This window comes from Crinia signifera, chromosome 5, assembly GCF_055691185.1.
Source record: "Crinia signifera chromosome 5, ASM5569118v1, whole genome shotgun sequence".
Lineage (NCBI taxonomy): Eukaryota > Metazoa > Chordata > Amphibia > Anura > Myobatrachidae > Crinia > Crinia signifera.
This window is the reverse complement of record NC_139221.1, coordinates 84,262,510-84,288,065: the sequence shown is the minus strand read 5'-3', so window position 1 is coordinate 84,288,065 and position 25,556 is coordinate 84,262,510. Positions and strand designations below refer to the sequence as shown.

The following is a 25,556-nucleotide window of genomic DNA, read 5'->3' as shown; positions in this document are numbered from 1 at the left end:
AAGTAGAACACAATACCAGTTATTCTTTCTAGTGTTAAAGCACAAGAATAGGATACCCCGATGCTGTAGATATATCTATCTATATATATATATTCTCATGTATATGGCTCTGAGTGATGCTGAATCCCTGTGTTCCCAATTACTGTACAGACTTTTCTAGTCTACGAATGTATCTGCAATTGCCCCAGTAAACTCTTAAATCCTCTGGGTAATGCAGAATTGTTGCTTTATATCTGTAACAAATACACCATAATATTGTAAAAATATATATGTATATTTCTTAATGAATCCTTTACTTTGCGACTAGCTTACTGCAGATTAGGCCAGGTAGGAAAAGTCTATATGCATTTTCAACACACATTTTGATTCGGCTTGGCTTTTTAAACAAAGAGTAATAATTTTGAGTAAAATAATTGTGGGAGATTGTTAAACATTCAGGCCATACAGTGTAAGTGCACCTAATTCTGTTCCTGATAGTATGCCATGTAAATATAGTGTCTACGCACCTGTAAAATTCTGCATATTGTGAGCTGGGACACTTGGGAGTGGTGACCACTAAATGCAAACTAGGGAGTTTATTTACTAAGGGTTGAGATCGATTTTTATTGTTTGGAAATTGATGAAAATCAATCAGCAGGTTTTAGCGGTTGAAGTACATATTTAGTAACGCAGGGCTCTATTAAATTCAGCATGATATAAGTAGCCCCCTTCACGCAAATGCTGGTTACTGCGCCTTAATCTGGATGATTAGTCGCAATAACAAGCATTCTCTTCTGCAATGCTGTATACACTGCTCTGAGAAAACAGCATTGCTGCAGTAGTCAAATTTATGCTCGCACCTCTTGAGGGGTGCGAGCAGGAATACTCTGGTCCGGCTTAGCCAGGACTTGACAAATTTCAGGGGCCGGGCAGCTATGGCGACCAGATTCTGCTACCTGGGACCAGATTTGCAAGGTGCACTTGCAGTAATAGGTTGCATGCTCTTTGCCAGGGGTTGCATGCTTGTTACCGTAAGGGATTACCCCTCCTCCTCTTCCCTCCCTCTCTCTACTATTCCCATGCGCGGTGGACAACCCAGCCGGCTGTGTCAGAGCAGGGCCGCCGCTATTTCTAAACTTGAACTGGCTTGCAGGCCAATCAGAGCTTGAGACTCGGCAGCCAATCAGGAGCGGAAGCCAATTTTTTCCTTAAAAACCATAGTTTACCCGAGTATTGTTGCTTACCATATCCATCCATTTATGGCCACAGCCTACCAATCTTCTAATGGCTGCTTCCAATAGGAAGGCTCTGGGTCACAAATCATAAGTCCTTTCAAGCTATTTCTACAAACATGGCAGTGAGCTATGGAAATAACCTACAACTGCAGTCAGCATTACGGCATTTGTTCTCATTAATGATAACAAATGTGCCCTAGGCTGTCTCTATAATGTAGAATTGTGTGTCTCTCCGTACAATGCACTCTCAAGTGGCCACAGAGCTTTCTTCCACTATAAGATAAATAGAAAAGTCTTGTCTGCATTCATGCCTCTGGGAGTGAGAGAAAGCAGCAGGTTAAGCTGTGTACACATTAGATGATATTCGATTTTATATGCATTATAATGGACAGTCATAACAACATTTTTGTGTATGTAGTCTGGCGTGGACACACTTTATCGTTAACAATGCTCCCGTGGGTGGTTAGCGGGATTCGGTATGAAATCCCGACGGTCACAATCCCAACAAGGACAAAATCCTGACATTTAAAATCCCGCCATGGTTAAAATAGCGACATATAGAATGTACAGGTGAAACAGTCAACATGACTTTCCTTTCTTGTCGGTATTTTGACCCATTTGGGATTTTGACTGCATCCCGGTTAGCGATGTCCTCTGTTGTAGTACATGCTACTCAATCTGAGGATATGGTCAGTGACGGATATACTCCTTGATGTGGCCACTGACGATATTGTTTGTAAAATCGCTCAATGTTTGTGCAACTACTTTTGGCCAGACGTTAAGGGGAAATCATGAGCAACATCGTATTGTTTTCGGTGTCGTCTGATGTGTAGCCAGCTTAATGCTGGGTACACACCAGAATGATTTGGGATAAACTCCCCAAATTTTGATGCAATTTCGACAGATTATATGTAAAACTACATACTGCTGCACTGCAAGGAAATCATTGCACGATCATGGTCATTCTGGTGTGTACCTCTTTTATAGAGCTCCTATCTATGTATTTTAATTATATGCAGATCTTTGCCTTTGAATTCTAAAACGTGTGTGTGTATATTATATATATATATATATATATATATATATATATATATATATATATATATATATATATATATATATATATATATATATATATATATATATATATATATATATATATTTTTTTTTTTATTTTTTATTTTTATATTTTTTTTTTTTTTTTTTTATTGTTAAAATAGAAATGTATCAGAAGATGACGCACCCGTTGTAACATTTTGTTTGCTTGGGCAGAACAGCGTGTCTGACTATGTTGTTCCTGTTCCACAGTCACGAGCCCTGATTGCTGTTGTGTTCTGCTTGTTATGTTACATCACATATACAATTTTACCTCACTTGTATGTGTGAATCAGCTTCCAAATGTGACTTCATCGCCAACGAATGATCAACTGCTCACACTCCTGTTTCTCACACTGTTAAAGCTATTATATGTAGTTTAATGCCAGTGGAGTGTGCTCTGTGTGACAAGGCATTTCCTCTTGTAGTCAATTATGAGTTATAAAAAATCCATTTGTTTTTGCAATAGTCTCGCAATCACAGCAGGTGATTCAGGTGTCCTACATAACCTAAAGTGACCCATATCTATCTAGACTCTGAATCAGCAGGAGCGCACAGTCAGCCAGGTTGATTCCTGGTAGTAAAATCTCAGTTCTGAGACAAATCAATCCATGTTTTTCATTTTTGTTCCTTTGTTATTTCATAACTGTGATTTTATATCTAGCCTGTGCGGCGCTGTCACGTAGTAGTGCGCTGGTGTGAGATGAGTATCCCTAGTCTGCGTTTGCTCAGAAGGTGTGTCTGGGCAAAGTTCTCTATACTTAACAGTATGGGGAGAGATAGTAGTGCGGGGCATGGATAGTGTCTTGTTTCCAACTCTATCCATGCCCACAGAAACCAGCTATGGATGCATTGGTGGGTGGAACATAAATAAGCTGTTTTAATATCTCCTTTTGCCTGGACTTTGGTCATCATTTAAACAGTGGGGTGTTTCAGTGGTTATGCCCATATGGCTAACACACTGCCCCATGTACTTGTGGTATCATTAGTATATTTGTCTGTCCTCTCATTAAATCCCCTATTGTACTGGGAAGTTCAGAAATATCATCCTTTGTGGCCACCATACAATAGGAGTTCAAGGAAAGTCGGATGCAATACATTGCGGGTGCTACAATGCAACCACGATGTGCCGCTGCGCATGTCCGCCATCTGACTCCATGCGCATGGGACCGCAACGGGTCGGAACAGATGTCAAACAAAGCAATGCGGCACGATTTCACCCGATTTCTCAGCTCGGGCGTAATCAGGCCAAATTTTACTAGTGTATTGGGGCCTTAAGATTATTCCACAAAGATTTTCTCCCACATTTACAGACTTTCAGTGAATGTCAGTTAAACCAAAACACATCTGAAATTATGTGTATATAAGCGCCATTGTCTATGTGTAGGCGTTTGAGGGTGTGCATGATAAAGTCGGGGGTGTAGGGCATAATGTTTGTTCTGTTAAAGTTTGGGATTTTTTTTCAGACATGCTGCAGATCACTGAGAATGATTGATTTTAAATGAAGTACTGCTTAAAGGGATGCACCTTGTAATGTTTTCCTTATAGGAAATATAATCCTTTGTTTTTTCACAACATTTTTTATTTGAATTTATAAAACAAAGCGAAGCTGGTATTTTTAGGGGATATTTTGCACATCCCTCAGATGTTGACACTCAAAGGGTTAATATACCGTAGCCTGTGTGCAGTGACACTGCACGGAACTACCATGACATAGGAAATATATTAATCTAGGTGGGGCTTCGTCAGAGGGCTGGCCTTACATTCGGATGGTCACTTCTTTTATACCTGGCTATTCATTTAGCCTCTACAGCTGTGAGCTTTTAGCAGCTCACAGACTCTATGGCTGTAATCAGTTCGTGTGTAGTGAGGCCCACATAAATATAGAACATATCTGAGCCAATTATTCATATGTACAAGGAATTCAAAATACACAGTACAACTTGTAAAAACTACATCAAATTTTTATTACATTAATTCAGACACCAAACTTGCCTTTACCACAGAGCCAATATCATGTTCACATATGGTTAAAGGACTATTTCTTGTCCTAATTGTTAATATAAACACCTTTTATTGTTTGAACCTAGATTCTCAAACTCGATCCTCAAGACCCAGTGCATGTTTTGCAGGTCTCCTCACAGAATCACAAGTGAAATAATAAGCTCCACCTGTGGATATTTTCAAATGTGTCTATAGCCGTGTACACACGGCAGCGATATGGGCTATAATCGCTGGAAATATGGTCGCTTACAACCATATTGCCAGTGATGGGAGTGTGCCCCGGCGATAAATCGCCGGTTGCGCTCTCCCGTTTTCAGCCCCATTCTAATCACAAGCTCCTGCGACCAGCTGATTTACCTCTGTGGCTCCACCGGCAGAGGTTCCTTTTCATCAGCGACCATCTCTGGTCGAGAGACTGAGCAATATATTGCTGAGCAATATATCTCCCCCCATGTGTACAGGGCTTATGAGTAGTGAGTGCACCTGTCGGATAACCTGGTAAACATGAACTGTGTGGGTCCTGAGGACTGAGTTTGAGAATCCCTGACCTAGATGATATCGGGAAATTTCTGGTTCCATAATTTTACAAGTTTTAGAACCTGTTAAAGCATCAACATTTTGTGTTAAATATCAAATGATAAAACATTTCATAAAAACATTTCATACATAAAGAGCAAATTAACTATTAAAAAGAGTGCACTCAGGTAATTTTTAAGAGATAAAGCTACAGCGGAAGGTACAGTCGTCTCATTATAGCAGGATGAATATACTCAGAAACCACTGTCCTGCACACATCAACTTCTGTATTCTATATTTCCCTTTTTTTTTTCAAGAAGGGAGTTCTATCTATTGCTTCATTTAGAACTGCTGGCAGTAGCGTATTTAATGTTATTCAGAACGTTTCTCTTCTACCCAGCATATTATCTCTATCTCCTCCCACGTGATTCCAGTACTATGGGGGTTATTCAATCCCCCACCGCTATTTCTGATGGGAGAAATAGCGGCAGGCACCTATTCAATGCTGTTTTTCCCGACAGCATTGAACAGACATCTCGGCAAAACAAGCCCAACTTTAAAAGCAGTCGGGCTCATTTTGCTGAGGAGGGCCATGGATTGTCAAGCTCACGGACGGATTTCGGCGATCCATGGCTGTTTATCATGGCCACGCCTGCCCCATTTTACAGGCTGGACATTGAATCGCGACTGCCAGGATTCAGTCGAGCGGGCCTAGGAACAGGACCGGGTCACAACTGTCGGGCCGGCCCGACAGTTGTGACCCGCGATCGAATACCGCCCTATATGTTCTAAACCCAGAAATCTCATTGATTCTGGATTACTGTTTTGACAGATTGTGTAGTGTAGAGGAACACTATGACAAGTTTATTTTTAATCATCCTAAAATTTTCTAAAATGCGTAGCTTTAAGCAAGATCTTTGTGTTCCCCACATACCTTTTCCCACATTTACATATAAGTAAGTATACCACATATGTACTATTACAATTAATAGCATTTTAAACTTCTTCCCTTTCTAATTTTCTTTGACACTTTTTGTACCTTTTAAACCATGTGTACACATTATACACTTCCCACAAGGATGGAACCTCTTCAAATGAGAGGCTAGAGCAGTGGTTCCCAAACTGTGCGCCTAGGCTCCCTGGGGTGCCTCAGGACACTTGCAGGGGTGCCTCGGGTTTGTCGTCCAGGACCAATTCAAATTATTTATGATCAATTATTTCTGGACAAAACCAGTGCTGGTGGCTGCCAATCATAAAATGTGTACAATCAGAACCAAATCCTGCCCTTTACCACATAACTGAACCTAAGAAGCACATATAAACACAATCTACTTAATTTGATATATATATTTTGGGGCCTATGGGGTGCCGTGGAAAAATTCTTATACTCTAGGGTGCCGTGATTATAAAAAGATTGGGAACCCCTGGGCTAGAGGAAACCTTGTCAGGGAGGAAAGAGCATTGGTAATTCTCTTGGACATAAATCTTTTTTTCAAAGTTCTAGATATTTTGAACACCACTCCGGATGATCTGATAGTTTATCCTTTAAGGTCCAATTTAATAAGATATCTTTATGTGGTGTTCAAAAGGAAAAGTAGGAGTAATGTATAAGTGGGGAATACCTGAGCACTGCCATGAGATGTGATCTAGACAGTGTAATAGAATATATCTCATTCTGCTCTCCTAGATTCTGGCATCTGCACATAACCCCCCCCCCCCCTCCCACAAAGATCACATCGCTGGCATACACACACCCTTCCTTTTTCCCACCCTGATGGTCAGAGCACATTGGTACCCACACACAATAAATTTATTTAAAAAGTTGCTTGGCATTAGAAGCTTTTGACTTCCAACTGTGTCTGTCGACATTCGGGTAAAAAAACAGTGAAAAAACCCATGTCGACCTAACACATTTGTCGACCTAAACCCATGTCGACCTTGTCCCATGTCGACCCAGACACCTGTCCACCTAGAACCCTGTCAACCTTGTTGCCTGTCGACTCAACGGTGTAGACCTAATGACTGTCGACCGAAGTCAAGTCGACAATACGATCCACACCCCTACTTTCTTTATATGAGTGTTTTTGCAGGTCTCTAGTTACTCTGCCACTGCATTGATGGCTATTTCCAGAGATTGGATAAGGTGTGATAAAGCAATCTCTGAAAAAGTGAATGTAGTATTTAGTGTCAGCAGTTGGTTAAACATGAATCTTGCAAATATCTCTGTGGGTTTGAGGAGGCTTGTAATGGTCTCCATTCACCTGTGAGATATTGCATGCGATTTAAAAGAAAAATGGCTGTGACCAAACGCATGTGTCACCTGTCACGATGCGCGGGCCTGCAGGTCAAATCTTGTGTTGCCAGATATTATGTGCTGCACTTAATATCTATTGCATTGCATGTGCGATCACTCGCAATGAGATCTGCAGAGGTGTAGCGGAGCTGGTGGCATAAGGGTGGCGGTAATTGGCGGAGCTGGTGGCCAGCGGCAGAATTTGAAAAAACCTTTCAAAAGACTTGACAGGCCCTCTGATTGGCTAAGAGCTATTATTAGGCAGCTGCTACTCGGTCTTATACAATAACTTGACAGCTGTTACAAATCGTGTTTAAAGCAGAAATTTTATATATAAAAGGCTAACCCCGCTTCTCACTTCTATGTTGGTAATGTATTCACATGTTTTGCATGCTGGCAGCTACTAGATGACCTCCAACGGAACAGTTCAAGTGTTGCTTTGTACAGCCGCCGTTGCCGACATTCTATTCTATTCTGTTGCGTCATTTTGACGTACTAGTAATAGTGAAGTGAGATTGTTAACGCAATTTTTTATTGTAATAATGGGAGACCTATAGTGCAAAGGAATCATTAACTTAATCTCTCTTCTGAGAAGTGCTAGCACGCAGCAGGTGACTGAGTACAAGGCCATGCCCTTTATCTAGGAGTTTATTCAGGTTATTGTCTCCACACACATATAGAGGAGCCTGGTTTTCAAACTGAAACTATTGGTCTCTAGGACCGGGATGATGAATTACCTAAATACGAAAGTAATTTCCTTTTACAACCACACCACTGTGAAAAACAGAGCTGTGACCGACTGCTTCACAAGAGGGAGAACACGTACAGCAAGTTTATGTTGGACTGAAGGAAGTGCTATATATAAATATAGATAGATATATACATATGTGGTATAATGTCTCACTAAAATGCACAGTGCTGTAGAAGAGCACTGGGAAGAGACAGAATACGCAATGTATCAGTTAGGTAGCAGCGATGAAGATGACTCCAGCGATGAAGATCTGGTAATGCATCGGCTGAGCTCCTTTAGCATGCTGGTAAGTTCGGTTGCCTTATGTCTAAAGGTGCCCATACATGTACCAATTACCCGGTACTTTTTGTGCTAAAATAGCATCGTTGTGCATGGGATGCAATGCTATTTTAGCACAAAAAGTACTGGGCAATTGGTACGTGTATGGGCACCTTTACACCTTATGCAAATCATGTGCATTTTCCATAGTCCAAACTTTGTAGGTGTTTTGTGGGATACATTTTCTATATTCCAGCACTTGTATGTGTTTTGTTTGATACATTAACCATTCTTAAATGAATGTAAATGGAGATAAGTTATTTCCTATCTGCAAATACGTGTTCTCTTTCAAGTACCTTATTATTATTATTATTATTATTATTATGGTAGTAATGTAGCTGACCTCTACAAAACTCAGTTTGCCTAATAATCTTATTGTTGCTGCTTATAGTTTAGGGCCCATGTCTACTCATGTAAGCATCTTAATCTTGTACAATCCTGCTGGATTCTGAATTCTCTGTTATTTTGATCACCTTTTATACTTTATTTCATGTCTCAAATGTGAACAATGTCCTAAAAACCAAATCTTATTATCCATGCAAAATGTTTTTAATTAGCATTATATAAATGGTCAGGTTCCTGCTTTGGGTGTAGTATGGGTATCCCGACAGTCGTGATCCCAACTGCCGGTGCTCTGACAGGGGGGGCGATAGCAAGGAAGCCCCTTGCGTGATCGCTGTGCTCGGCCCAGGTTCTATTCTCCCTCTATGGGGGTCATGGACCTCCACATTGGAGGTGAGTCGGGATCCCTCTTGTCGGCGCATCGGCAGTCAGGATCCCAACATCGGGATCCTGACTGTCGGGATCCCCACTGTCAGAGCGTCATCCGGCACCCCTTGCTTTATGGTATATTCTAAATTTTCAATCCATATGTATTGGGGTTTAGGAATAGTCGTTGTAGCAATCAATATTTGGTCTAAAACAGGAGCAGATTATGTCCACAGAGGCGCCAGCTGCGCCTCTGTGGACATAATCTGCTCCTGTTTTAGACCAAACAGATAAGTGACAAGTGATAACAGCAGCAGCAATACGCTCCCAACTTTCACCATGAATGCCCCCTGCCAGTCAGTGATAGCCTAGTCTGGAGAATAGGCCATAATCATCACACTGCTGGAGACATGGAGAAATGGTTCATTTATTCATTGGTTTTGTGGCACTGTTGGTGTTCTTTGGCAGCTAACATACATGTATTGTTAATAAAATTGCTTGGCTAGGTAAGGGACACATGATAATGTTAAAAACCATTGATTCTGTAGATGTGGCTCATACATTTATTAAGAAACCAGCATGGTCGGGATCATATATGAAAATGCTTCGCTGGTTGAAGTCATTTTAAATACCGTATATACTCGAGTATAAGCCGACCCGAATATAAGCCGAGGCACCTAATTTTACCACAAAAAGCTGGGAAAACTTATTGACCCGAGTATAAGCCTAGGGTGGGAAATGCAGCAATGGTACATTTCCCTGTATAATAATAGCATGACACCACAGGCTGCTCCCCCTGCCTAATAGCAGGACACCACAGGCTGCTCCCCCTGCCTAATAGCAGGACACCACAGGCTGCTCCCCCTGCCTAATAGCAGGACACCACAGGCTGCTCCCCCTGCCTAATAGCAGGACACCACAGGCTGCTCCCCCTGCCTAATAGCAGGACACCACAGGCTGCTCCCCCTGCCTAATAGCAGTACACCACAGGCTGCTCCCCCTGCCTAATAGCAGTACACCACAGGCTGCTCCCCCTGCCTAATAGCAGGACACCACAGGCTGCTCCCCCTGCCTAATAGCAGGACACCACAGGCTGCTCCCCCTGCCTAATAGCAGGACACCACAGGCTGCTCCCCCTGCCTAATAGCAGGACACCACAGGCAGCTCCCCCTGCCTAATAGCAGGACACCACAGGTGGCTCCCCCTGCACAATACACCTTGGGACAACACAGGCTGCTCAGGCTGGGACACCACAGGCAGCTCCCCCTGCCTAATAGCAGGACACCCCAGGTGGCTCCCCCTGCACAATACACCTCAGGCTGGGACAACACAGGCTGCTCAGGCTGGGACACCACAGGCTGATCCCCCTGCTCACCCCTGGGACACCACACACGGAGGGGGGAGGGAGCAACCTCCCCTTACCTCCTCCAGCTTCCGATTCCAGGGGGTTTGGTGTGCGCCGCTGACTGCTCCACTGGTACACGGCCGCCGCCATTGCCCTGCCGTCCACTTCGCTGCCCGGCTCCACTTTGAACAAAGGCGCGGCTACGGCAACATGGCCGCCGGCCTCCTGCACTGAGGACATGTATAGTGTAGGAGGCCAGCGGCCATGTTGCCGTAGCCGCGCCTGTGTTCAAAGTGGAGCCGGGGCATTGAAATGGATGGCTGGACGCACTGACTCGAGTATAAGCCGAGTGGGGGCTTTTTCAGCTAAAAAGAAGGCTGAAAAACTCGGCTTATACTCGAGTATATACGGTAGACTTTTCTGGCTCACACATGTGACGGGCCAGTACTTGCAGCAACAATCACCCCCGTCTGAACCTAGACGCCCAGGTGTCCCCCTAGTCACCCCCATAGTCCATCTAAACCCACTCTGCATGTGATTCCTCCTGTTATTTCCCATTTCTGCCTGGTGACATCACGCAGGGAGATAGCCTATAACCTTCTGCGGCACAGTCATGTAAAACCCGAGTCTGAGCCTTTCACACTGCACAATGAAACGGCTCAGAACCGTGTAGTATCCTTCTTTGTACTCCTTTTTGTGAAATACTGGGTTTTTGTGCCCGGTAAATTCACAGTGGCGCTTTCACACTGCAGCTAGAACCGGTTTGAAACACTTAAAAATTGGCAACTGTGTTCTAGCAACAGTGTGAAAGGGGTATGAGTGTTTTGACTATTAGCAGGATACGATTGCACATCCAAACATTTGTTTACCCACATGTTCTCTTTCTCCCAGTTATGCAAAGTTTTGTTTTTGGTATCTGTGTTAATCTGAGCCAGCAATAGCCCATTTAGCTGTGTACTGTGAATAGGTTTTGTGTCACGTAGCTACGGCTAGCTTCTATTCATTCTGAAACTAAAAATATCTAGCTTTTACTTTCACATTAAGGGACGGAACTGCTGCATTTTAAAGCTGTTTTATGTGGCCTCAAATAAGTTTTTGTGTTTTGAGAAGTTGATTTTTTTTTTTGCGCACAAGCACCCCTCCCCCCCACCCTAAAACCACATAGAGGTGTAAAAGTTCACATGAAAAACATTGGGCTCCATTGTCATTGTGGTGATCTGTCAAACCTTCCCCAACAGTCTTTTTAAGCTCTCACCCTAGCCCCTGTTTATGACACTGCCTGTCTATTCACTAGAAAAGGTCAGTGGTTCTCAACCTTGGTCCTCAAGGACCCCCCAACAGTGCATGTTTTCCAGGTCTCCACACAGAATCACAGGTGAAATAATTGGCTCTACCTGTGATCTGTTAAAATGTGTCAGTGAATGAGTGCACCTGCCAGGTGACCTGGACAACGTGCACTGTTGGGGGTCCGTGAGGACAGAGGTTGAAAACCACTGGAGTAGGTAATCATGGATAATCTGATCACTTGCCACAAAATTTCCCTAGAAGTATTAATCTTCACGCTAGGCTGTTTTAACAGGCCACCACACCCGAAGACTTTCCAGAATTGCCTTCCCATGCCATGATGTCGCTGAGTGGGTAGATGCCATGCACATTAAGTGGCGAGCCTGTGGGAAGCTCAGCAGCTCCAGAGCTGCAGGGTACACTCCACTATCGGTGACTTTAGCGGCCTGGCATGCCCCAATGTTGACGCAGCCAAGGCCTCCTCTCCCCAAATAGTGATGGTGGCTGGGCCACACTCACTCCCCTGCAGGCCTAACCCCCCCTTTTTTAGCATGCACAGCATGCTTTCTGAACCCTTCAATCTGCTCGCATCCTAGCGGAATGACTAAAATATGTTGACGTATATATGCTGTGGATTATCTTAAAGTAAACCGTGGTATAATCAATAATACACCATGAAATACCGAGAGAGAATATGTAATCCAATACTATGTTCATAGTCATCTGCTGATTGCTCCGCTTGGTACATGCTATTGAAGCTGACAAAAGACAATTATTGGGTGGCAATAAAAACTTTTTTTTTTTTTTTACAAAAATGAGACTACCACTTAATAATTGTAAGTGGTCTTTTATGTATGCTGGGAATGCGAGTTGACAAATGTCTTTTAGGGTTCATATCCATTCCATTAAATATCAGCAACAGGTCTTCAGGATTTCTGTATGCGGCGTAAGTACTGACCAAGAATAACAAATGAACTGGCCTGTACATTATTCAATTGTGAAGCATTTGGGTATTGGCGCTAATAACCTTTAATAAACAATGATTCATTGTATAACCAAGCCATCTAATTTATGCATTATGGCAGGGGCTCCCAAACTTTTTTGTGGGATACATTTTCTAGATTCCAGCACTTGTATGTGTTTTGTGGGATACATTAAACATTCTTAAATGAATGTAAATGGAGATAAGTTATTTCCTATCTGCAAGTACGTGTTCTCTTTCAAGTACCTTATTATTATGGTAATAATGTAGCTGACCTCTACAAAACTCAGTTTGCCTAATAATCTTATTGTTGCTGCTTATATTTTAGGGCCCATGTCTACTCATGTAAGCATCTTAATCTTGTACAATCCTGCTGGATTCTGAATTCTCTGTTATTTTGATCACCTTTTATACTTTATTTCATGTCTCAAATGTGAACAATGTCCTAAAAACCAAATCTTATTATCCAAGGCTTCCATGCAAAATGTTTTTAATTAGCATTATTTAAATGGTCAGGTTCCTGCTTTGGGTGTAGTATGGGGATCCCGACAGTCGTGATCCCAACTGCCGGTGCTCGGACAGGGGGGCGATAGCAAGGAAGCCCCTTGCGTGATCGCTGTGCTCGGCCCAGGTTCTATTCTCCCTCTATGGGGGTCATGGACCTCCACATTGGAGAATAGCCCCTGTGAGTCGGGATCCCTCTTGTCGGCGCATCGGCAGTCAGGATCCCGACATCGGGATCTGACTGTCGGGATCCCCACTGTCAGAGCGTCATCCGGCACCCCTTGCTTTATGGTATATTCTAAATTTTCAATCCATATGTATTGGGGTTTAGGAATAGTCGTTGTAGCAATCATCCCAACTGTGCATTCTATATCATATTCACTTTATGAGCGCCAGCTGCGCCTCTGTGGACATAATCTGCTCCTGTTTTAGACCAAACAGATAAGTGACAAGTGAAAACAGCAGCAGCAATACGCTCCCAACTTTCACCATGAATGCACCCTGCCAGTCAGTGATAGCCTAGTCTGGAGAATTAGGCGGTACTCTTTACCTATCACGGCGCCCATCGCGGGTACATTTATGTCTGGCCGCGACGCGACCGACGCGATGCCCGCGATTTCCCATTGAAACCCATGTTAAACATGGAAATCGCGTCGCGGCCGGCCATAAATGTACCCGCGATGCCCGCGACGCTCCCGATTTCCCATAGCAATCAATGTTAAATGGCCCGACCGACGCGATTTTACTGTTAAATGCCTCAATGGACCCGATGTGGCCATAGGAAACAATGTTAAATGGGCCTTAGAGCCCAAATAGTTACCCTGAACTCTGAAATGGCCCCCCCAATTGTTTACGCCACCCCACGATCAACGTCAACCCGAAGCGTGGCGAGCGGCGGCGGTACGCGTCCTCCGACCTTTTCATACCCCCACTATCCACGTCGGCGTGGAGTTGAGAATAGAATAGTGTGGCGAGCGCAGCGAGGGGACGCGGATACCTTCACAGCTATACGCGTCCCCTCGCGGGCTTCACAGGTGTCCATGGCGACGCGGACACCTGTGAAGCCCGCGAAGGGACGCGTTTACCTGTGAAGGTATCCGCGGGGCTCGCTGCGCTCGCCACTCTTCGGGCTCGGTGGCTCGCTGCGCTCGCCACACTATTCTATTCTCAACTCCACGCCGACGTGGATAGTGGGGGTATGAAAAGGTCGGAGGACGCGTACCGCCGCCCCTCGCGGGCTCGCTGCGCTCGCCACGCTTCGGGTTGACGTTGATCGTGGGGTGGCGTAAACAATTGGGGGGGCCATTTCAGAGTTCAGGGTAACTATTTGGGCTCTAAGGCCCATTTAACATTGTTTCCTATGGTAAAATCGGGTCCATTCAGCCATTTAACATGAAAATCGTGTCCATCGGGCCTTTTAACATTGATTCCTATGGCAAATCGTGGGCATCGCGTCGCGGCCATCGTGTGCACATTTATGGCCGGCCGCGACGCGACCGACGCGATGTCCATGTTTAACATGGTTTTCAATGGGGAAATCGTGGACATCGCGTCGGTCGCGTCGCGTCCGGGCATCTTTAGCCCGCATACGACGCGACCGACGCGATTTTTTACCTCACGATGCCCACGATCAAGATCGTGGGCGCCGTGCTAGGTAAAGAGTACCGAATAGGCCATAATCATCACACTGCTGGAGACATGGAGAAATGGTTCATTTATTCATTGGTTTTGTGGGCACTGTTGGTGTTCTTTGGCAGCTAACATACATGTATTGTTAATAAAATTGCTTGGCTAGGTAAGGGACACATGATAATGTTAAAAACCATTGATTCTGTAGATGTGGCTCATACATTTATTAAGAAACCAGCATGGTCGGGATCATATATGAAAATGCTTCGCTGGTTGAAGTCATTTTGAATAGACTTTTCTGGCTCACACATGTGACGGGCCAGTACTTGCAGCACCAATCACCCCCGTCTGAACCTAGACGCCCAGGTGTCCCCCTAGTCACCCCCATAGTCCATCTAAACCCACTCTGCATGTGATTCCTCCTGTTATTTCCCATTTCTGCCTGGTGACATCACGCAGGGAGATAGCCTATAACCTTCTGCGGCACAGTCATGTAAAACCCGAGTCTGAGCCTTTCACACTGCACAATGAAACGGCTCAGAACCGTGTAGTATCCTTCTTTTTACTCGTTTTGAAATACTGGGTTTTTGTCCCCGGTAAATTCACAGTGGCGCTTTCACACTGCAGCTAGAACCGGTTTGAAACACTTAAAAATTGGCAACTGTGTTAGGGCAGCACGGATGGTGTAATGGTTAGCATTACTGCCTCACAGCGCTGAGGTCATGGGTTCAATACCCACCATGGCTCTAACTGTGCGGAGTTTGTATATTCTCCCCGTGTTTGCGTGGGTTTCCTCCGGGTACTCCGGTTTCCTCCCACAATCCAAAAATATACTGGTAGGCTAATTGGCTCCCAACAAAAAAAATTAACCCTAGAATGTCTGCGTGTGTGTTTACATGTGGTAGGGAATATAGATTGTAAACTCCACTGGGGCAGGGACTGATGTGAATGAACAACTATACTCTGTACAGCGCTGCGGAATCTGTATGCGCTATATAAGAAACTGTTAATAAATAAATAAATAAATATAGCAACAATGTGAAAGGGGTATGAGTGTTTTGACTATTAGCAGGATACAATTGCACATCCAAACATTTGTTTACCCACTTGTTCTCTTTCTCCCAGTTATGCAAAGTTTTGTTTTTGGTATCTGTGTTAATCTGAGCCAGCATTAGCCCATTTAGCTGTGTACTGTGAATAGGTTTTGTGTCACGTAGCTACGGCTAGCTTCTATTCATTCTGAAACTAAAAATAAAAATATCTAGCTTTTACTTTCACATTAAGGGACGGAACTGCTGCATTTTAAAGCTGTTTTATGTGGCCTCAAATAAGTTTTTTTTGTGTTTTGAGAAGTTGATTTTTTTTTTGCGCACAAGCACCCCTCCCCCCCACCCTAAAACCACATGGAGGTGTAAAAGTTCACATGAAAAACATTGGGCTCCATTGTCATTATGGTGATCTGTCAAACCTTCCCCAACAGTCTTTTTAAGCTCTCACCCTAGCCCCTGTTTATGCCACTGCCTGTCTATTCACTAGAAAAGGTCAGTGGTTCTCAACCTTGGTCCTCAAGGACTCCCCAACAGTGCATGTTTTCCAGGTCTCCACACAGAATCACAGGTGAAATAATTGGCTCCACCTGTGATCTGTTAAAATGTGTCAGTGAATGAGTGCACCTGCCAGGTGACCTGGACATTATGCATTATGGCAGTGGTTCCCAAACTTTTTTGAATCACGGCGCCCTAGAGCATCAAAATTTTTTCTAGGCACCCCTAGGCCAAATGCTTCTTATCGAGACATTCAGAAAAAAAAATTATTAAATGAAGTGCATAGTGTGTATATGTCACAGTTACCTGGTGAGGGACAGGATTTGCTTCTGTTTGTCCCCATATATTATAATTGGCAGCCACAAGCACTGGATTTGCCTGGTACATTGACCATAAATAATATGAATTGATCCTGGTCCACCAACCCCAGGGTGCCTAGGCACACAGTTTGGGAACCACTGCATTATGGTATTCTTGTTGGTTTGTAGCAAATCTTAGCAAATGTCCAAAGAATAATTTGTTCATTATTAAATCCAGATATGTACATTGCCATTGTACATAACTTTGTTTGGTTACGGGTAGGGTGGCCAATCCCGGAATTGGTGTATCCAATCCCAAGATTTCGGGATTAGACTGCGCATGCGCAGTCTAATGCCGGGCAGCGCCTGAGCATCGCTCAGACGCTGCCCGACTTCCCCTGTTCCCGGCAGTGCGGCCCTGCGCAGCGTGACGAGGTCATAGGTCACGCTGCGCAGGCCGCACAGACAGCTAAGAAGAAGATTCTGAAGAACGTGCTGGCTCCCGGAGACCCCGCCTACCCACCCGGCTCACTGAGAACACTCTCCCCCACCCGGCTTGCTCTGGTCCGAACCCGCCTACCCACCCTGCTCCCGGCGACCCCTCCTGGCTTCATGCCCACCCTCCCGGCGACCTCACCCGGCAACATCACCATGCCCATTTTTCTTCAAATGCCTCTTTATTGTGTATCTTGAAACAACCACAACACTTTTGTTTCAGAGTCCTGCATTTCAGCTGAAGTAATCTGTGGATTTTTCTTTGCATCCCAAACTATTTTCCTGGCTGTTCTGGCTGAAATTTTAGTTGGTCTACCTCAACGTGATTTGGTTTCCACAGAATCCCTCATTTTCCACTTGTAAAGGTGCGTTCACATGGGCATTTATCACTGGCAATATGCTCCCGTTTTTAGCCCCCTTATGATCGCTGGTCGCAGGAGCTGCGACCAGCTGATTCCCTCTGCGGCTCCCCCGGCAGAGGTTCCCTTTCATCAGGGACCATTATCGCTGATGAAAAGGTCGCTGATGAAAAGGAGACACTAAGCAATATATTGCCCCTGTGTGTACACCGCTTTACAGTTTGAACACTGCTGATTGGCAGTCTCAATTGCTTGGATATCTTTTTATATCCCTTTCCTGTTTTATACAGTTCAATTACCTTTTCCAGCAGATCATTTGACAATTATTTTGCTTTCTCCATGACTCAGAATCCAGAAACGTCAGTGCAGCACTGGATGAAAGGGTCTTTCAGGAGACCAGAAACTCACTGACCTTTTTTTACACACACACACACACACACACACACACACACACACACACACACACACACACACACACTGATTTACAAGCAAACAGATCACAGGTGAGGATGGTTAACGTTAGTAGCCATTCAAACCCGTTTGTGGCAACTTGTATCACGCCAAAATATCCAGGGTATGTAAACTTTTGATCAGGGTCATTTGGGTAGTTCTGTTGTCATTATGAGTTAAAAAGAGTAAACACAGTTGTTTGACAATAAATGGCTTCACCCAACCACTAACCATGAGTGAAAGAAAAGTTTGTGAGTTATCATTCATATTCTCTGACAAATGGCCAGAAAATCACATTCCTCTAGGGTAAACTTATGAGCACAACTGTACATGGCCCAAGGAGGGCCATGCTGTTAAATGCAGGAATGGGGCCATAATGCATTAAGCAGCATGGCCCTCCTTTTGATCTATCATTGTTTTGATTGTCATTTGTTTCTATACATTTCCAGGTTTTTATTCCCTCCAGATAGATTGGACAGATAGATGTGCGGCATCGTGATGGAATCTGCATCGAATGTGGCTAACACTGTGCGATTCATGGTCACTTTTGATTCATTTTGGACTATATATAGTCCAAATCGAATCGAAAGTAACACTGAATCCTACAGGGCATAAGATTTTCTTAATTTGGAATTAAACAAAATATGGTACTTGTTTCCTAGCACGGCGCCCATCTCGTTGATTGTATGCCTTAAGTTTAAGGCATATAATCAATGCGATGGACCCGATTTTCTGTCAATCACCAGCTAATTTGCGCTGCGGTACGCATCCTTCGACCTTTTCATACCCCTACTATCCACGTCGGCGTGCAGTTGAATTTATAAAGTGTGGCGAGCCCGAAGCGTGGCGAGCGGACGCGGATACCTGTGAAGGTATTCGCGGGGCTCGCTGCGCTCGCCGCACTTTATCAAATCAACTCCACGCCGACGTGGATAGTAGGGGTATGAAAGGTCGGAGGACGCGTACCTGCGCTCGCCAAGCTTCGGGTTGGCGTCAATAGTCGGGTGGCGTTAACAATGTAAAATCGGGTCTCGGGGACCATTTTACATTGATTCCAATGTAAAAATTGGGTCGATCGCGCCTTGCTAGGAAACAAGTACCCAAAATATTTACCTAAGTAGTAACTTTTTATGCATTCTCTGTAGGACTCTCTTCCCAGAGTATGATGGGATTTTCCCAAGGTGTGCTGTATTTCTTTTCAATGTTCGAAAATCTTGTGTGTTCTTAAAAGATCGAATTTCGTTCAGCTACTTCCTTTCTGTCAGTGTGAGAAAAATGTTCTTAAAAGTAATTTTTTAAATAGCTAACTACCATCTATCTTAAATAATTATGTAATGCATGATACATCAACTTCAATACAAAATAAACACACCACAGCAGACAGGCATACAATGCAAAATATACAAGCTGAGGAATGTAGCACTGTTGTGCGGTGTTAAAGTGCTAACAAAACAAATTATGTTATTGTGTGATCTGGGGTGTTTCACATAGACAATATTGAGACATATAATACTGCAGTAGATTTTCAAGTTTCTTAGTAACCGTTTAAGCAAGAGTTTTACCTGTTAAAATGATAATGATTAATTATGTATTGCGCATCCTGCATAGCAGTACATGTAATGTGTAAATGTGATGTAGCTGAATTCTTCATGTGAGCCGTCTTGCGAGGTACAGTATATTCTATAACAAGCGAGGTACAGTATATTCTATAACCAGCCGCAGATCATCTGCATCTTCCACCAATGGATTTAAGACATTGATTTATAAATAATTGTTAAATCAGGACTGCTTAGCATTTTATTTCTATTGCCATTCTAAATCTATGGATGGTCAGCAGCTTTGATGACCCTCTGGTTAGTAAATATACACTCCTAGAGCCAGATGTATCAAGCTTCACAAAGTGATAAAAGGGAGAGTTATACACAGCCAGCCAATCAGCTCCTACCTGTCATGTTAGAGGCTGGGTTTGAAAAATGACAAGTAGGAGCTGGTTGTTTATCACTCCTCTTTATCACTTTGAGAAGCTTGATACATCTGCCCCCTAGTGTTATCATGTCTTAAGGCCCCCGTCCACTTGTGTGATATTGGCCTTTTTCATCTAATTTCTGAGGCATCAGGCCAAGGAATCCTATGAAAAGGGCCCAAATAGCATGTGCTTAACCTCCCGATTCCGATCGGATGGGTGGTCTTGTGTGCATCAGATTGGAGCCGGAGATTGGCAGTCCTGCACCAAAGATCCATCTGATCCTGTAGCGGAATGGGATTGCATGTGATAAAGTGCATGCAAAAGGACCGCATATGATATATCGCATGTGATCTGTCCCGGGCGGCTCTAGGGGGATCGGCTGCGATTTCTCCCCTTGGAGAAGTCGCAGTAGTGGATTTAATTTATTTTAATTTGGGTGACCTAGATAGACCAGTTAATAGTTTGACATGCAGTAGGACAACATGGCCAAAAGGTTGACACATGAAGAGGTCAACGTGAGTTTTTCACATTTTGTTATTTTTATTTTTTGGACTATTTTCCTACTTTACCATTCACTTGGATCACAATTGAGAACCGTAGTGTGCAGAGTGAATCCAGCCACCAGGCACGAAGCATGGCGAGTGAGTGTACTTGTTACACTAATTTGGGGTCCATGTTGACATTGAAATAAAAAACTTGAGGAAAACTCATGATTTTGATTGTGTCAACTTTTTGACCATGTCGACCAATAGTGGCTGGTTTATTGACTGTCTAATAATCCACACCCAGAAATGTATATACAGGTGAATAAAATATTTACTATTTAAGGGTTAGATTTACTAATGATTCTAAACCAGACAAGAAACCCGGTCCTCAGGATTCCACACAGATCACATTTTCCATGTCTCCTGGCAGGAGCACTGTATTCCACATTGTAAAAATCCACAGGTGACCTGGAGAACAGGAAGTGTGTGGGGTCCTGAGGACATAGTTGCAACAGAGAAATGATAGCTATACACTCATTGGTTGCTATAGGCAACATCAGCACTTTTCATTTTTAGAAACTTGAAATATTTAGAATCTTAAGGTCCATACACACTGGGTGACTATGCCCAGTGTGTATAGACAGCGATCATCACTGGGGGGAAAGCCGCTCAGTGCATTCACACTGAGCGGTTTTCCCCCTGCCCGCCGCCGTCAGCAGGGAGAGGATGGCTTTGCATAGCGCAGCGCTATGCAAAGCCATCCTCAAAGCCACTCATCTGCTAGTAATAGCAGCGGTTGCCGGACGACTCCCCGACAGTCGGGATTCCGACAGTCATTACTCCGACGTCGGAATCCCGACTGCTCCCTTGTGGGGGTCCGGAGGGAGAATAAAATAGGTGGCGAGCGCTGCTCGCCACCTTGCCCGCAGCGTGGCGAGCGCAGTGAGCCCACAGCGTGGCGAGCGCAGTGAGCCCGCAGGGGGCTTCATTGCGCTCCCCCCCGCTGTGCAGTCAGGATTCCGACGTCGGAGAAATGACTGTCGGAATTCCGACTGTCAGTGTGTCATACCACACCCAATACCAGCAGATGAATGGCTTTCCTGGCGATGATGTGCGAGCACGCAGCACCACTCATTGCCGGGGCATACACACTGGACAGCTTTGCGCTGAAAGACGCTCAAACATGCTGTTTCAGCTCAAAGTCGACCAGTGTGTATGGGCCTTTACACTCTTGATGTACTTGTGGAAATGCTTTCTGTATAGGCATTTGAGACCTAAAGGTATATATATGTGATTCATGTTTAATGAAGTATTTTGTAGATTTTAGGTGGCATGATGCCATACTTTCTTTTGAATATTTTTTTTTTCTGATTCCGTAGTACAGTACTGTATGTATTTCTCTTTTAACTAAATTGTTGCATAGTCATTAACCTCTTCAGTGGCAGTCCCGAGAATTTTCCGGGCTGTGCCTCAGTGCCCAGTCTGGCAAGCCCGGAAAATTCTCGGGATTGCCACTGTTTGGAGCCGGGCAGCGCTGCTGAGTTCACTCTGATCTCAGGCAGCGTCGCGCTGCCCGGCTCCCTCCCCTCTGCGGCGTCGCCTCCTCCTCCCCCCTCCCCTCCGGGTGTTCAATAGAAGTCCCCGGCGCCGGCTTATGACAAGCCGGCTGCCGGGGACAGCGATGCGGCGCGGGGGGCGCAGGTCCGGGCAGCCGCTGATTGACACTTCAGCGGCGCTGCCCGGACCCAGGGGGGTAGTGGTGGGTTTTTTTTAAAGGGAGCGCTCCCCATAAAAAACTCGCCCAGTGGGGAGCGCTCCCAAAAAAACCCCCCACCACTGAAGGGGTTAAGGGAATTCACATACTTTGTACAGGGTGTTTGACTCTCCGTAGGCCCAAAGTGTTGTGTTCACCATTAGCATCCAGGCAAGCTTGAACGTATCACTCCATGTTATGGAAGGTTTTAACCAACATAGAGGTGGAGCTGAAGCGCAGTTCAAAGTTCAAACAGGTGACCGCACCAACTGGATGCTAATGGTGTACACTTCCAACACTTACTATATAACTTCCTCAGGTTTCTCCTAGACCAGGGTATGTCTGTGTCAAATTTCACTCAATTATGTAAATTACTGTAAAACCTTTGGGGCCTATAGCTAATGAAACACCCTGTAGTTTGTCATGTACACATGACCTCTGTGATTATTGCATGAGTGGCAATGATATGTATAATAGGCAAAACATAGTTATGAGTTGTCACTGCCATAGCTTATGTCAGGGGTCTTCAGCCTTTAAGACAACGTGGGCCACCTAAAAAAATCCAGTGAAGCCCGAGGGCCACTAAACTCTACTGCGGTATTTCGGACAGCCCCATAGAATCACAGCTCCCCTATAACATCAGCACAGTCCTTCATAGATAGTTGGCACAGCCGCCCATACTCAGCACAAACCCCCCCCCCACACACACACACACACACCCCAATAGTCATCAGCAGCCAATTTGGGATCCAGTGCAAACAGTGAAATATGTGGCCCCTCCATATATAATTTGATATTGAATAAATTGCACGCGCCGTAGGCGCGCTCCCAAAAAGGGGTGTGGCCTAATTATAAGGGCGTGGTCTAATTTTAAAGGGTGTGAACTAGCAGGAAAACAATTACCTGACACCTCTTTTGCAACCTGCATGACCAAACATTGGTTACCGCAGGAATGGTCTTTGTCCTCACACGCTTAAGTTGACTGAAGGCTGCACAGTGACATATAAGCATGAAGGCCCAACACAGTGAACTAGTATGCCTCACAGATCAAGCCCAAACAATGAAAGGCTACTTAAATCAATATAAACTCTTACACTGTTTATCCGTAATGCCCATTACACATTGTGCATCACACCATAGTGTCCATTAGACATTATGCCACACACCATAATACCTGTTGTACATTATGTCATACACCGTAATGCCCATTACACATTATGCCGCACACCGTGATGCCCATTACACATTAATCCACACAAAATTATGCCCATTGCACATTATGCCCCACACTGATGCCCATTATGCCACAGACCATAATGCCAGCAGTACTCCTGCTTTTACATATGATGCCCCAGCAGTGCCCCTCAACCAATGCCCCAGCAGTGCCCCTCACACACAATGCCCCAGCAGTGCCCCTCACACACAATGCCCCAGCAGTGCCCCTCACACACAATGCCCCAGCAGTGCCCCTCACACACAATGCCCCCAGTAATGCCCCACAAACAATGCCCCCAGTAATGCCTGCAGCTTTGCCAGGTCCCCTGCTCCAGCCAGCTGTACCTCCTCATCCTGCAGCTTTGCCGGGTCACCATCCATGCCTCCTCCTGCAGTTTCGCCGGGTCCCCTCCGCCAGCTGTGCCTCCTCCTCCTGCAGTTCCTGCGCCAGGTCCCCTGCTCCCGCCAGCTGTGTCGCCTCCTCCCGCAGCTTCGCCGGGTCCCAACTCCCCAGCTCCCACCAGACGTGCCTCCTCCTCCCTCAGTCGCGCTGGATCCACTCCTCTGCCCTGCCTGCAGCCAATGAAAAATCGGGTAGGCGGCACCCGGGGGGACTCCATTACCCTGCCTCCCTCGGCAGCGTTTTCTTTTACTTAAAAAAAAAATTCTGTGTATGGCTGGCCGGTGGGCAGAGGGCCACTGAGATCAGCTCCGTGGGCCACTCGTGGCCTGCGGGCCATGGGTTGAAGACCCCTGGCTTATGTCTTCCATGTCCTGTTGTTAATCATTTCATGTTTTTATGCAGAGCTGACAAGTATAACTATCATGATAAATGTGTCCTGTCCATTTATAAGTGGATATGATGATGTAACAGTACAGATGCTTGTTATTTTACCAGATAAAATACCAGCATCTCCTATCCATGTACTCATGCCACCCATGATGAATGTCTGGCTGGAATTATTTTACCATGGCAAAGAAGCTGGATAGATGGGTTGCGTTAATACAGGGATAGCCATCTCCAGTCCTCAAGCGCTACCAACAGTTAACGTTTTCCATGTCTTCTCACAGAATCACAAGTGAAGTACTTGGCTCCACCTGTGGATCTTTCAAAATGTGTTAAAATGTGTTAGTCAGTAATGAGTGCACCTGTGTACCTGTGAGGTGAGGTGAGCTGGAAAACGTGAACTGTTGGTAGCTCTTGAGGACTGGAGTTGGCTACCCCCTACGTTAATACATTAATTACGTTAATGTATGGGAGCAAAAGACCACCATTTTGCTCCCAAATGCTAGAAAACTAAATTATTATTTGGAAATATTTAGATGAGTACAGATTTACATGTCCAATCTATCTGGTGGGAACAAAAACCTTGAAATGTATGGGAGCAAATGACAATCAAGAAATTGTTCCCAAACGCTTGAAAACACAGAGATCATTCAGACAAATTGTTTAAATCATTCTGATGTAACAAATTTATCAAAGCATATATTTTTTTTCTGTTTTCCTACATTTGGGTGGAAATTTTTTGATTTTCATATGCTCCCATACATTTCCAGGTTTTTGTTCCCCACCAGCAGTAGCGCACGCAGGGGGGGTTTCTGAGTACACAGAAACCCCCCCAGGAGTCTAAGGGCCTTAGGCTGAAAGCTGAGGGTCCCCTCTTTCCATGGGTACAAGAATTTTAAAAATCGGCCCTAGGGAACCGGAGATATCGGACTTTAAAGCAGGAGCCCCATCCAAGCCTGTTAATTGCTCTTCCCAGTCAGATATTTCAGGTTCTGTCTGACTTAAAGTTTTTCTGAGGGTATATTCCAAAAGCTGGGACTCTCCCCCATTGATGGACACTAGAAGCTTGTCTCTACTGTTCCCAGAACCAGATATATCAGCCTTCCAGCAGGTGGTTACTGCTCCAGCTCCAGACACCTGGTATGTAGTTTTATATTCTCATTGGCAGATTGCTCTGCCTCCTGAACTCTGATCCCCTAGTCCCAATACCATTTGGTAGGTTGGATTCTCTAGTTTTTAATTCCATTAAAATCTAAGAAATCTATTTCTGGGAACTGGAGATATCTGCAGTCAAGCAAGCTGTCCTCCCACCAAAATTATGAATAATAAGCCCACTCCACTATACACCCCTGCTCTGCATATTAAACATCCTCTATCACCCTGGAAGTTATGTATCAGGGCCCCTTCATTCAGCCCAATGCCCCCTTCTCCCACCATCTGTGCAGTAAAGGGGTAATTAGTGGAAATTACTGATCCAGGCCCTACATGCTGAGTGGTTGATACACTACCCCCTACCACCCGGGGGACATCAAAGCTTCCCCCACCCCTACAGCTGGAGGA

At 44.7% G+C, this 25,556-nt stretch overlaps 1 protein-coding gene across 2 annotated transcripts in view; it reads left to right on the top strand.

Moving 5' to 3' along the window:
• LPIN2 (lipin 2) overlaps positions 1-25,556 on the top strand; it is a 113,223-nt gene that overhangs the window by 12,928 nt on the left and 74,739 nt on the right. The window contains exon 1 of one of the 2 annotated variants that reach the window (XM_083187568.1): positions 8,018-8,159. The exons of the other annotated variant lie outside the window; for it this stretch is intronic. Coding sequence (XP_083043694.1) covers positions 8,031-8,159 — 129 coding nt within the window. The 5' untranslated portion in view covers positions 8,018-8,030. Of the gene's footprint in view, positions 1-8,017; positions 8,160-25,556 lie in introns of those variants that run through there. 2 annotated transcript variants of the gene reach the window in all.